This window comes from Ursus arctos, unplaced genomic scaffold, assembly GCF_023065955.2.
Source record: "Ursus arctos isolate Adak ecotype North America unplaced genomic scaffold, UrsArc2.0 scaffold_6, whole genome shotgun sequence".
Classification (NCBI taxonomy): domain Eukaryota; kingdom Metazoa; phylum Chordata; class Mammalia; order Carnivora; family Ursidae; genus Ursus; species Ursus arctos.
This window is the reverse complement of record NW_026623078.1, coordinates 86,051,740-86,065,498: the sequence shown is the minus strand read 5'-3', so window position 1 is coordinate 86,065,498 and position 13,759 is coordinate 86,051,740. Positions and strand designations below refer to the sequence as shown.

The 13,759-nt window shown below is 58.6% G+C and overlaps 2 protein-coding genes and 1 long non-coding RNA gene across 8 annotated transcripts in view; 1 reads left to right on the top strand and 2 right to left on the bottom strand.

The window, feature by feature from the left end:
* MROH1 (maestro heat like repeat family member 1) overlaps window positions 1–626 on the bottom strand; it is a 69,263-nt gene extending 68,637 nt beyond the window's left edge. For 3 of the 4 annotated variants that reach the window (XM_048212507.2, XM_048212508.2, XM_057307758.1), the window contains exon 1: window positions 547–626. The gene's annotated coding sequence lies outside the window, so the exon portion shown is untranslated. The remainder of the gene's footprint in view (window positions 1–546) is intronic. The other variant, XM_048212509.2, reaches the window with a different exon arrangement.
* A 268-nt stretch (window positions 627–894) lies between these two features.
* On the top strand, window positions 895–6,224 carry LOC113247684 (uncharacterized). Of its 3 annotated transcripts, none has more exons than XR_006408443.3 (3): window positions 895–1,593; window positions 2,629–5,112; window positions 5,856–6,224. It is a non-coding gene; the product is annotated as an uncharacterized LOC113247684 (long non-coding RNA). The 3 variants fall into 3 exon arrangements; XR_008957844.1 differs by having other exon boundaries at window positions 2,629–5,767; XR_007188060.2 differs by having other exon boundaries at window positions 896–1,593; window positions 2,629–2,861; window positions 4,021–6,224.
* Window positions 6,225–7,136: 912 nt separating this feature from the next.
* On the bottom strand, window positions 7,137–10,303 carry HGH1 (HGH1 homolog). Its single transcript, XM_026488963.4, has 6 exons — window positions 9,608–10,303; window positions 9,435–9,535; window positions 9,227–9,325; window positions 8,938–9,029; window positions 8,721–8,843; window positions 7,137–8,640 (listed from the first exon to the last, which is right to left on the bottom strand). The coding sequence occupies exons 1-6, from the start codon at window positions 10,237–10,239 to the stop codon at window positions 8,470–8,472; spliced, it is 1,218 nt and encodes a 405-aa protein (XP_026344748.2). The 5' UTR covers window positions 10,240–10,303; the 3' UTR covers window positions 7,137–8,469.
* Between the last annotated feature and the right edge of the window lie 3,456 nt (window positions 10,304–13,759).

The following is a 13,759-nucleotide window of genomic DNA, read 5'->3' as shown; positions in this document are numbered from 1 at the left end:
CTCGGAGCCCGGGGGGCTGCGGCCCGGCCCCGGCCCAGCACCACCTAGCTCTCACCTTGACTGCTACGGCCCTGCCAGCTTCACGACCTATCCTCTAGGACCAATAATCCCCGCGACTTTTGGACAAACTACTCCCTGCTACGGCCCGCCTCCTTCAATGTCAGAGAGGAAACGGGAAGGATCCCCTCGGGGCTCACGCCCCTAGAGGACAGCCGGCGTGCCCGCTGCGCGCTCCCAGGCCCCGGCACTCCTCGCCGGCGTGGAGAAGAAGGGGAGCGGCCAGCTCCGGGCCTCTTCCGGGCCGTGACGCCGCACGCCCGGCTCCTCGGCGGCGCAGGACGCACCTGAGCTCCGGCCAGGGGGCGGGCTCGGCCCCGCGACGCCCGGGACCCTCCTCGCGCTCGCCCGCTGACCTTGGGGAGGCGCCTCCCGACTCGGCTTCCCAGGCGGCCCCGGCCGACGGGGCGACCCCAGACTCTCCGGCCCAGGTTCCCCCGAGGGGCGCCTCTCCGAGCGAGCGAGGCCGAGCCCCGGGGCCCGGCTTACCTGAGGAGCTGCCGCCGCGGCCCGGGCACCGCCCTCCCACCCAGGCCTGGCCCGGAGTGGGCGGAGCCGCACGCCAAGCCCGCCCCCGCCCCCTCCGCCAACCGCGGCCCGGCGCGCGGCAGCCCGGCCCCGCCCCCACACGATCTCTGCGCTCATTGGCCGGAGGCGCGTCCCACTCCCTCCCTCTCGCCACCGAGCCCACCGAGCCCCAGCAAGCACGAGTGCGCAAACTCCGCCTCGCGTTCGGTCCCGCCCCCGGCCTTCCAGAGACTGCCGCTCCCGACAGTTGGGCTCGAGCGCGGCCTCCCGGCTGGCCGCAAACGCTGCACCCGGTCACTGCGCAGGCGCGGGGCGTGCACTTCCCGCTTCCTCCGCGCGGAACCTGGCCCCCTCCGCCGCTCTGTTCTTGTCAGCCTCGGACACTTACACCTCGAAGATTCGGGCGCGCAGACACTGCTCCACACACCGGGGAACGCATCGGGGACGCGGGCTCGGCGCGCCATTGTGCACAAAGCCAGTCCCCTTGCAAACACACGTGTCCAGGTACACACGCCAGGTGGGCTTCACCTGGACACAGGCGGGTACTATCATGCCTTATCATCTCTCACACAAGAACGCACACACTGAACACCCAAAAAACATCCAGAGACCCTGGGGCCGCCGGCCCCTCCGCGAACAGAGACACATTCAGTTGGCCAACAATGGGGATGAACTGGTGTGTGCCTTCGGGAGCCTGGGCTCTGGAAAGAGGGGCAGGTAATAAGCGAACACTAAGACCCGCGAAGCGCTGTGAAGTGACGCCGCTGGGGGACGGGGACTGAAGGAGGTGCGATCGGACTCAGGGAAGAAGCTGGGAGAGGAGCTGCGTTCTGCACAGGGACACTGGCACCCGCACGGCCGCGGAGGCTGAAACCCTCTGGGCATGTTTGCCGACCAAGAAAAGGGAGTGGCGTCGCAGCAGCTCCGGAAGTGAGAAGGGCGATCTGGGAAGGAAGCGGTCCGCAGCACTGTACCCAGGGCCTCGCAAGTGTCTTCATCTTGCCGCAGGTTGGGTCTGCAGAAAGCTGTGGGTGATGGTGTGAGGGTGCAACGTGGGGCCCCGGGATACACACTGGGGCAGGATGGCAGCTGAACAGTGAGGGGAGGGACATTCCTTTTACCAAGAGAGAAGGGGTTCAGCCCGTTTCTGTTGCAGGGATGGAGCCCAAAAGGGACAGAAGCCCAAAAGGGACAGAGATGCCCTGCAGATGGGGCCTGGTCCATCGGGAAGAGCCACAACCACCCCCCAAGCCCCTCACGCAGCATGTAGAAGTTGCTAGGGCAAGAGACAGGCCTTTTCGAAGCTCCCATCTGGAGGATTCACTTCCCTGCCCAAACCCGGCCTCCGGACTTGGCCAGCGCCCAACATGGCCCCCTGGCTCTCCCCCCTCCCCAGCCTCAGCCAGACTTCATTCCCCAAGGGCACAAACTGCCCCAGCAAACATCACAGCTGTCATTTTGCCTTATTACATTACTGATGCCAAGCTCCCATCTATAATTGTAAGCTCTGGGAGAGAAAGGCCCGTGTCCGTGATTTGCTCCCAAGTGCTCAGCACCAAGCCCAGCACGTGATGGGTGCTCAGTACATCTCATGGAATGGATGGATGACTGCGAGTGCAGTGAAGGAGGGCACAAAAGACTTTGCAAAGGGAGGGTGGACAGAGCTGGTGACCGTTCTGGGTCCTGCCTGCCTCCGCACGATTCTCACTGGCTCCCAGTTCTGTTCTGGCACTGGTGGGAGCTAGGAAGGGGACACCCAGCACGGTTCCCAGGCTCCACAGCAGGAGCTGGGAGGCAGAAACACCTCTGGCCAGAGCCACACAATTTTCCCTTTTGCTGCTCTAGCCCCTAACACCTGAATACAACCCCTCTGCTTGAAATCCAGAGGTTTCTCTTCTCTAACCTGCAGATCAGCAATGAACACAGTCTGTCCATATTTTCTATGTCCCGGGCAGTTTGACAAACAAGGGCAGTGGGTGAGCAAGGGCATATCAAACACAAGCCTTGCTCTAAAGCAGCCCATTCACATTTCTCATCCAACAGGGATAAGAAGACGCGTCTGTCCTACCAGACCATCCCCAGGCCTTCACGGCGGCAGGCACACCATGGCCTGCGGGTCTCCAGGGAGAATGACTCAAGTCCACAGACAATCAGCAAGCCTCCAGGATGGAGGGACACCTGCAGGATGGCGGCCCACAGCCACTGCACCATCTAGCTCATGGCAGAGAGACCACGTATTTGGACATCAGTTGCCCAAACCGTCATCTGTAAAACAGGTGTGACTTCGCTGCGCTCCAGTTTGAGGTCCTGGATGTGAACACCTGCTATGGGATGGGTGTGTCAGGCAGGGTCTGTAGACAGGAGGCAGGGACTAGGCGAGGTGGCCATTGGCAGCTCCTGGGACTCCTTAACAGGTGCCGGCCACACAGCAGGTGCTCATTAACGTTAGCTGCTACCCCCTCTGGCAACAGTGCTCACAGAAGGCTCTGGAGACCAGAAGAACGGAGGGGCCACATTGGCTTCCCTCTCCTAGAGCCCAGACTGGGGACCCTTGCTTGCCTTGGGAATGTGTCATCAGTCTAAGGAGAGCACTGGGGGCAAGGCCTCCTGCAGTGGACCTTGGCCTAGGCAGAAGCTTCTAGGCCACAGCGGAGGGGTCAGGGAGCGCCCACCCCCATGCCTTTCTTCTGGCTCAGCCTCTCTTGCAGCACACCTGGCTGCCACCTTGCTGCCCTCGAAAAGGACGAGGGGCTCAGCTCCAACAGTTGCCAGCACAATCTGAGTTTCCTTTCCCCTTCCTTATATCCTTAGAAACCCTGCTCATCTTCTCTCGCTCACCCTCCCACAAGCTTCTTTAAAGGTCTTTTGTGGCTACAGAAGGCCTCACCCTGACTTGGGGATTCTCACCCCACAAAGAGTGGACCCCATGCAAGACGGTGCTAGTTCCAGCAAGATATTCTCAGGGAAGGCAGGCCCTGGGGGACAGAAGAACACTCCCCTTTGAGGGCACAATGCAAGGACAGCTCTAGAACGCTCCGTTCTGGAATCTGCCCCTGCTCTCCCAGAGCCTGCCTTGACCCACACCAGTCCACGGCTGTGTTAGCTTCCCACCCCAAGCTCTCAGCCCTGGTCACTCCCTTGCCTTGCCTCTGCCCCAGTCCCAGAAAGACTTCAGAAATTTGGGTGCAGCCTCAAGGAGCACAGGTCCCAGCAGCCTCCTCCAGCCCTGTTGCCCTAGCCCTTCTGACACAAATCAGGCCTCAGCCCTGCCCCCTGCTCCTCCTACCCAAAGCCCTGCAGTGAGCTGGGCCACCCTGCTGCCTCCCGTGGCACCCTGCCCTCCATGAAGGGCAGTGCCAGGCGAAAGCTGGACCAGCAAAACTTCACGGAGCAGGTGTGCGAATGCAGGGACAATGGCTACCTGCTCTCTTCCAGGAAGATTGGCTCTGGGGCCTTCTCCAAAGTCTACCTGGCCTATACCACACATGAGTGCATGCAGCACAACCCCAAGCTGGCCTCTGACCTGCGGGGCAAGCACCATGCCATGGTGAGCCAGACCCATCTCCTCCCCATGGGTGGCAGACAGCAGGCTCTGTGGGCCGCCCTTCAGCCCAGTCCCGGTGGTCCCTGTCCTGACCCCATTGAGGCACCTCCCTGCTATTCTGGCTCCCTCCTGGTCTGGTATCCTCCCAAGGACCTGCAAGCCGGCCACTCCTAGTTCCAGAACCCCTTGAGCATATCAGGGCCAGGAAGGAAGGGAAAGGTCAGTAGAGACCCCCAAGGATGCTGTTTCCCAGCCTCACCCCAGTCAAGTTCAGCAATGTGCACAGAGGACATGGGGCCTGTCCATGTCCCCCTTCAGGGGCTGTGGTCTGCACACAAGGGCCACCCTCCACCCCTGCAGGTGGCTATCAAGATCATCTCCACTTCTGAGGCCCCTGTGGAGTTCTCCCAAAAATTCCTGCCCTGTGAGATATCATCACTTAATGCTACCTACAAGCACCTGAATGTGGTAGGCAGAGACCCTGAAACAGCCCATGCCCAACCTGCCCATCCCCTGCTGCCCAGCGCCACCCCCTTTCCCACCAGGGACCCTTACTGGGGCCCAGCCCCACCCTGAGGCCCTGATCCAATGCACTGGACAGCCCCTCCTTGGGTGATAGCAGGGGGGCGCCCGGCAGGTGCAACTCCATGAGACCTACCAGAATAGCCAGCGGTCCTACTTGGTGCTGGAGTTGGCAGCCCGTAGTGACCTACTGGAACACATCAACGCAGTGTTGGACCACCGCGGCCGCCCAGGGCTGGACGAGGAGGAGGCCCGCAGGGTGTTCTGGCAGCTGGTCAGTGCCGTGGCCCACTGCCACAGCTCTGGCATCGTGCACCGGTGAGGGGGCCGCCCTGCCTGCACGCCACCTGCATCAAGAGGCCCACCTGAGCCCAGGACCAGCACCACTTCCCCTTCCCCATGCAGGGACCTAAAGTGTGAGAATATCCTGCTGGATGACCAAGGCCTCCTAAAGCTGACTGGTGAGCCTGTGGCCCAGCCCCCACCCACTTCCCTAGACTACCCTGACTCATGACCTGAGCCTTCAACTTCTTCAGGAGGCCCATCTATATTCAACTATTGTCTCAGCCAGGACCCCAGCCACTACCCTTGCCTGCTTCAGACTTTTTCTTTATTTTTTATTGCTTTAAAGACTCATTTATTTATTTGAGAGAGAGAGAGGAGAGGCAGAGGGAGAGGGAGAATCCTGAAGCAGGCTCCCTGCTGAGCGCGGAGCTCAATCCCAGGACCCTAAGACCATGACCCGAGCAGAAACCAAGAGTAGGCCACTCAGCCAACTGAGCCTCCCAGGCTCCCTGCCTGCTTCAGAATTCTGACCCCAACCTGGCTTGACCTGCAACCCTCCCAGGAGGCCCAACCCCACACTTGCCTCCACCTGTGCTTGCAGACACCCACACACTCCACACCTGAGCCCACTGTCCCTTCCCATCCTGCTCCTTCTGTGGGCTACTGCCTGCCTGCGCCCCCCCGCATCCCCCTGGCAGACTTTGGCTTCGGCAACCGGTCGGGCCTCAGGAACTTGCCGCTGAGCACCTTCTGCAGCTCTGTGGCCTACACAGCCCCCGAGATCCTCATGAGCAAGAAGTACAATGGGGAGCAGGCCGACCGGTAGAGCCTGTGAGTGGCCCCCCCAGGCACCCCAGCATATGCAGAACCCATGGGAGGGCAAGAGAGAGGGCATGCCCTGAGGCACCTGTGCCCCCAGGGGCATCATCCTTTCTGCCATGGTGACCAGGAAGCTGCCCTTTAAGGAGCACCAGCCCCACCGCATGCTGCACCTGATGCGCCACGGCCCCACCTTCAGGCCAGGCATGTCCCCAGGTGAGTGAGAATACCCCATGTCCCTCCCAAGTCCCAGCATGGGCCTGGAAAGTGGGGCAGCAAGAAAGACCTGGGTCCAAGAGTGCCTGGGCGGCTCGGTTGGTTAAGCGTCTGCCTTCTGCTCAGGTCATGATCCCGGGGTCCTGGGATGGAGCTCCCGAGTCCAGCTCCTTGATCAGCAAGGAGTCTGTTTCTCCCTCTGCCCCTCCTCCCGCTCATGTTCTCTCTCTAATAAATAAAATCTTAAAAAGAGAGAGAGCGAGACCTGGGTCCAGAGAAGGGTCATCCTGCGCTGTGAGGGGAGTGGCAGCGGCATGGGAGGCTGATCTGGCACCCCACTCCCAACCCAGTCTGGTAGACTGCAGCAAAGCGGTGAGAGGGCAGCGGGGCTGGGGGAGGCCCAGACTCAGACTCCCCGTGTGGAAAGGCAGTGGTCCCGGTGGGCCCTGAGCTCTGCACCGGCCCGGGGCATGCTACCTTCCCTCTCTGTGCCTCAATCTCATGATTGGTGAAGCATGGACTCCCGCCAGGCACTTGGGTGACTGAGTGGGATGACTCCTCCAAACTGCCAGCATTGCTGAGAGTGATGGGCAAGATGGTGGGCAGTGGGAGGCCAAAGCTGTGAGCCCTTGCCCACAGAGTGCCAGGACCTGATCCGGGGCTTTCTACAGCTACGCCTGCGTGCATGCGTGGACCTGCAGCAGGTGGCCGCCCACTGCTGGATGCTGCCCACCGCGCACGCTCTCTTCTGCACCATGCTCAGCTTGTCGCCAGGTGGGGTGAGGCCCCCAGCAGGGTGGGCAGGTCGTTGCCCCTCAGTGCCCCTCCCGATCCCCCACGGGTGTCGGTTGCAGAGAAGCCAGCTATGTCCCAGCTGCCGACAACCCTTGACCACTCGGAGCCGGGCAGAGACTCAGAGCCTCCAAGGCCTCTCCTGCAGCTTCGGCGCCCCCAGCACGGGGGAACTCACCGTGGGAGTGCTTCTGGCCCAATGCCTGAGCCCCCAGAGGCAGTCCCAAGAAGAGGTGCAGGATCTGCCCAGCTGGGGCTCCAGAGCATGGCGGCAGCCAGTCTAGGGTGGGCGCCTCCAGGTAGCCACTATCACTGAGCTCCACGGTTGCCACCAGGACCGCGCCTGGGCACTGCCTGGGCATCTGAGGATGGGTAAGCCTAGGTGAGGCCAGATAAAGCATTTATTTTACGAAGGGCATGCTGCCGTCTCAGTGCAGGAAGGGGCAGCCAGCCACGGGGAACCCAGTAGCATTCCCCATCCAGGGAGAACACGAGTCCACATGCCTCCATACCAGAGCTTTAATTGGGAGAAGAAAAATACAGAGGGTACCACAGAGGAAGAAGATACCTCATTTCCATGAAGCACCCAGCCTTGATGGGGGGAACGGGAGTGGACCTCCAGCTTTGGAGACAGTGACAGGACTGAGGACGTGTGGAGTGAGGGTGTGGTAACTCTCAGGGCATCAGGTTCTACTCCAGTGCCAGAGTGCAAAGGGCCTGGGAAGGCCAGCACTCGGGAGTCCTGTGCACAAGATGGCACCAGGAAGGGACCACAGTTCAGGGAGAGCCACGCAGACAGCCTATCAGGCTCGGCTTAGCAGCTGCAGAACAAAAGGGCCCACACAAGAAGCTGCGGGAGAGCAAGTTTCTTGGGCCCTTAGGGGGCTCCAAGGGGGCAAAGTGTGGTAAGGGAAAAGGTCTGGCGAAGAGCAAGGCTGCAGGTACGTCAGGAAGACTGTCTATGTGTTAGGCAAGGGGCTCTGAAACTCAAGGAAGCTGACCAAGGATAGAGTCTAGTTAGTGGGGCCGGCGAGCACATCACATCAGTCCCGGGTGGGAGAAACCAGCCAGGGGCTAAGGGCAGTGCTGGAGCACAGGTCAAGCAGGACAGTGGAGAGGATAAAGAGAGACAGTACCCAGCAAGTGCTCTAAGGACAAACCAGGGGGCCGCAACCCTAGAGATCCCAGGACAGGCTGAGGCTGGTGAAAGTCGCAAGAGGTCAGTCCTTCAAGGCTGGATCTCAGGCAGGGCAAGCTGAGGACCCCAGAATGGAAGACTCAGGGTGGGACTGGCAGCAAAGGGCACTGCTTGCACCTGGATGCCCATGGATGCTCAGGTCTCTAGTGCCCTTGGGGGCTGCTCAGGCTCGTACTGGTTATCTATCCAGCCCCATCGACCATCTTCCTGGAGGTATCTGAGAGTCACAGAGAGTGACTAGCTCTGGCTGACCAGTGCCGGTCTCAGCAACCTGAGCTGCTCGAAGCACAGGGCATGAGGAGGCACCCTGACCCTCCCAGGTTTATTGGGCATTCACCCTAGACACCTCGCCGTGAGCATAAGTGTAGCTGTGCTTTTCAGCAGGGAACAACCTCTGAGCAAGGAGACCCAGAGGCCTGCAGGTGGCTGCAGGAAGGCCTGGTCTGGAAGGCCTGGAGTGATGGGCTGGTAAAGCTGGGCCTGGAGCTGGTGGTGGGTTGCCAGGGCCTCAGGTGGGTGTAGCCCCCTCTGCTTGTGGCTCTGGGGCCAGCTCCTCTGGCTGCTCCCGGGTGTGCTGCTCCTGCTGGTCCAGCTGCTGCAGCTGCCTCTCCACATCCTCAGGCACCTGTACCTCCAGCAGGTTTTCCATGCCCGGCTCGGGCTCATCCCCAATGAGCACCTGCCAGCAGGGAGGCAGGTGAGCAGCTGGCTGATACACCAAAGATGGCCACCCCCCTTCCCCACAAACCCTGCACCCACCTGAATGAGTTTCTCACAAGTCACCTGCACATCGGGCTCTGGCTCCCAGCTGTGCAGCTCACGCAGGATCAGGTAGGCTCCCTGGTTCCTCACCTGCTGCCGACCAGGTGCTGTGGCTGTTAGCTGGAAGAGGGCGAAGGTTATGCAGATATCAGTATACTCGTGCATGCGTGGGTATGTCGTGGGGTGGCATCAGCATAGCAGGACCCCCGCTCACCAGCATAATGGCCTCGATGAGCATCTTGCGGATATCGGCATCAGGCTCTCGCTGCTTGTCTGGCGGCAGATACTGTAGGTCAACAGGCAGCCCTAGAGGTGTATGCGGGAGTTACTGGGTGCCTGCACTGGGTAGCTGGGCCAGACCCTGCCTTCGGAAGCCCCATCTGTGCTCCCCATCTCCTAACTGGAAGGTTTCAGAAGGGGTCCTAATCTGTGCATTTGCCTGCCCCCCAGCGGCCTTCCCTCCTGCCCAGCCAACCCTGAGGTTCCCCACCCAAGCCACTCACGCTCCATCTCCTCCTCAGAGAAGTCCTCAGGCCCAGCCAGGGGCAGCAGCAAGAAGGGGAGAATGTCCACCTGGGGCCCAAGCAACCACTCGTGGTGTCCTGAGGGGAAAACAGAAATGGGAGCCAGTCTGGAGGGGTGGGCCCCAAAGTGGTCTCTTTGACCCAGCCCCCCCTCAACCGCAACACCCCCACCCCCATCAGCACTCACTATGCTCGAAGCAGCAGTTTCGGAGAGTCCCCACCACCCCGCCCCTGCGCACCGAGGAGTCTGCGAATTGGGTAAGGGGCAGCAGCCGCTGGACCACGCACCTGAAGGGAGGGACCACTCAGTGCCATCCCTGTTCACTTCCACCCCCTCCCCGCGAGCGCCCCGGGCTTCACCTCTCGGGGTCCAACAGGAAAGTCCGCGCCGCGGGACGCTGGCTGAGGTTGGAGAGCACTGGCCCCAGGTAATGCAGGGGCGCCCGGGCGTTGTAGTCTGGGGTGCACAGCGCGCGCACCAGCCGCTCCAGGCCTGACTCCCCCGGCTCCTCGGTCGCCAGTGCCGCCATCAGCGCGGCACACGGCGCCGGCTCCCGGCTGAGGTTGGCCAGCACGGCGGCCGCCTCCTCGGCCCAGGGCCACTCTGGGTCCAACGCGCGGCCCAGCAGGCGGGCAAGCAGCGCCGGCTCGGCCTCCAGTAGCGGCTCGTGCAGGCCGGGCTCGGCAGCCAGGTTGACGAGCGCATGAGCGGCGTCGCGGGCCGGGGCCGGGGCCGGGGCCGGGGCCGCCGCCAGGTCGACCAGCGCCCGCAGCAGCGCCGCCTGGCCGGCCAGCAGCGTCCGACCGGGCCCAGAGCCGGTCAGCGCCAGCACGTGCCGCACCGCCTTCGCCTGCAGGTCGGCCCGCGCCCCGGGCTCCAGGAAGGGCAACAGCTTCGCCACCTCCGTCTCCAGGCCGGCCTCCGGCATCGGCGACCCTGCGGGAACTAGCCCATCAGCCGACGCGCCCGTGCCAGTCTTGGCCTCCCCCATGCCTGCCGGTGCTTCCCGATCACCCACGCCGCCAGACGGGCCGAGAACCCGCCCATCAGGGGAGCGGCAGCTGTAACCACCAATGAGAGGCTGCCGGCTCTGCGTGCGGGGCGGGGTCGGCGTGCGGAGGCGGGACCACGCCCAGGCCCGGGGCATTGTGGTCCGGGTGCCCGGCTCCCAGCCCTAGGCCTGGGGGGGGGGAGGAGGGGCCGCGGGGGGAGGAGGGGCCGCGGGGGGAGGAGGGGCCGCGGGGGGGAGGAGGGGCCGCGGGGGGAGGAGGGGCCGCGGGGGGAGGAGGCGCGCGGACAGAAGCCGGGAATCCCCGGGGTGTCACCGGCCCCCGGCCCGGCCAGCCCCTGGTGGGCGGGCAGATCTCTCCCGTCGCGGCAAGAGCCACAAGATCAATTACTTTAAAAATGTTAGACCAGCCCGTGTTTCCAGCACAATCTCCATTCGGTCATGATAGTATATTTGCATAGGTTGTGTTCAGTCTGGCAAAATTTTGCTTAGAATTTTTGCATCCTGGTCTGTAGTTTTCATATAAAGCCTTGATTTTCTTATCAGAGTAGCACTGGCCTCAGAAGGACTGGGCAAGTGTTCCTTCTTCGATTTTCTGGAAGAGTTTGTGAAACTGGCATTTCTTCCCTAAGTGGTTGGTACAACTACCCAGTGAAGCCCTCCACACCTGAAATTTTCTTTCTAGAAAGATTTTTCGGGGGCGCCTGGGTGGCACAGCGGTTAAGCGTCTGCCTTCGGCTCAGGGCGTGATCCCGGCGTTCTGGGATCGAGCCCCACGTCAGGCTCCTCTGCTATGAGCCTGCTTCTTCCTCTCCCACTCCCCCTGCTTGTGTTCCCTCTCTCACTGGCTGTCTCTATCTCTGTCAAATAAATAAATAAAATCTTTAAAAAAAAAAAAAAAGAAAGATTTTTCTGCCACAGATCCTTTAATAGGCACATAGCTATTCAGGTTGCCACTTTCTTCCTGAGTGACTTTTTGGTAGCTTGTGTTTTCCAAGGAACTGGTTCATTCATCTGAAGTGTGAAATTCATTGGCATGAAGTTGGTAATAGTCCCTTCTCCTTTTAACGGCCGTAGCACCTGTGGTCGTGACGCTTCTCATCCCTCATGCTGACGATTTGCGATTTCTGTCATTCTTGCCAGAGATTTGTCCATTTTATTGATCTTACTAAGGAATCATGTTGGATTCATATATTTTCTCTATTTTCGTTTTTGATTAAATGAATGTCCACGTTGACCTTACTATTTCCTTTCTTCTGCTTATTCTGGGTTTAATGTGCTGTTCTCTTTCTAGTTTCTTAAAGGTAAAGGCTGAGATCATTGATTTGAGACCTTTTCTGGTACAAGATTTTCCCCTCGTCTATTCCTTGCCTCATGGATTATATTATGTACCTCCACATTGGTTCTAAGCCCCTTAGTAGATTGGTACTATTTTTATTTCACTCTAAGGGCTAGAACAAAGCCTGCAGGGACAGTGATGCCCGGGAGAGCCACTGAGAGGGCTGAAGTCAGCGGGTAATAAGGTCCAAGAGCCGGGATTTGCCCCCAGGTGAGACCCGTGGGCACTTCGTTGCCTCGGTCCCAACCTAACCTTGTGTGAAGCCCACTCCACTTGCCTGAAACCGAGGAAGAGGGTCGACAAGTCCAAGGAAACGCCCACCTCTCCAAGGAAACCACATGCTCTGATGCACAGATCCTGTCCAAGGTTGAAAATTTCTCAAGAAACGGAGCCGTTGGGGCGCCTGGGTAGCGCAGTCGTTAAGCGTCTGCCTCAAGTCCCACATCGGTCTCCTCCGCGAGGAGCCTGCTTCTTCCTCTCCCACTCCCCTGCTCTGTTCCCTCTCTCTCTGGCTGTCTCTCTGTCACATAAATAAATAAAATCTTAAAAAAAAAAAAAAAGAAAGAAACGGAGTCGTTGTATCATGGATAAGGTAGGTAATCGGTGCCCTCTGGCGCATCTGGTAGGTAGGTCTGACTGAGCCGAAAATGTGCGCGTCCAGAGCCCACCGGTATCCGGAGGTGAACGGGCAAGCCCTCACTTTGTCTGATTCAAGGAAGCGTTTACAGTAATCACCAGGTAGGGAGCCTTAAATATTCCCAAGATAAATTAAAGTTACTGGAAGTAATTTCAAAGTTAAAGTTACAAGAGCAGTACAAAAATTCTCCACATACCTTCGACCCAGACACCTCAGTCAGACTCCCAAGTTACCCCACTTATCCCAATAATGACCTTTTAGCAAAGGTGCTGTCACAAGTTTTCAGTCTCCTTCAACTGGGAGCTACTCTTCAGCCTTTGACTTTCATGCCCTTGACACCTGCAGAACACTGGCCAGCTCTTTCGGAGCATGTTGCTCAACTTGTATTTGTCTGGTTGCCGCACGATTAGGTTCAGGTTATCTATCTTTGGCAGGAATGCCATGGGGGGGCGCCTGGGTGGCTCAGTCGGTGAACCGTCTGCCTTTGGCTCAGGTCAGGATCCTGAGGTCCTGAGATCGAGCCCCACATCAGGCTCCCTGCTCAGCGGGGAGCCTGCTTCTCTCTCTCCCTCTGTTGCTCCCCCTGCTTGTATTCTCTCTCTGTCTGTCAAATAAATAAATAAAATCTTTAGAAAAATAACTTTATTGAGATGTAATCCATATCACATCCAAATCATCCATTTACATTCAATGTTTTTTGGCTCAGTTCGTGAAGCGTCTGCCTTCAGCTCAGGTCATTATCCCGGGGTCCTGGGATCGAGTCCCGCATCGGGCTCCCTGCTCAGCGGGAGCCTGCTTCTCCCCCCACCTCTGCTTTTCCCCCTGCTTGTGCTCTCTCTCTCTGACAAATATTTTTTTTTAAAGGGGGGGGGGTCTGACTTTGTTTTCTATCTGCATAATCTGTGCTAAGCATTATTCCTAAGTGTGTGAGATATAAAGTCAATGTAATTCTGACAGTCCTGTGCCGCCTCTGAGCAACATCATCCCCATTTCATACGTGGGAAACCAAGGCTCAGAGAACTGGGTAACTCACTGAGGCCACACGGTTAGCAAGTGAAGGGAATATGTCATTGATTTATTGAAGTTCTTTATATATTTTGGAGATGAGTCATTTGTAGTTACATGTATCACCGCTATCTCCTCCCACTCTGTGGCCTTTTTATTCTCTGAATGGTATAGATTGATTTCTTAATTTTAAAATGATTATATATTAATATGCATTAATATATACTAATATTTCCTTTTATAATTAATGGGGTTTTTTGACTTGTTTAAACTTCCCCTATTTTCTCATGTTGATACTTTTAAATATATTTTTATCTATTTTTAGTTTACTTTATTTTAAGTAAGCTCTACGCCCAACATGGGGCTTGAACTCACGACCTTGAGATCAAGATTCGCACGCTCCACCAACTAAGCCAGCCAGGTGCCCCTCTTATGTTGGTATTTTTAAAATAATTTATTGCTTTTATAATTTAAAGGAAACACCCATAGAAGCAGACTACTATGGGCCCCACAGTCCTCAT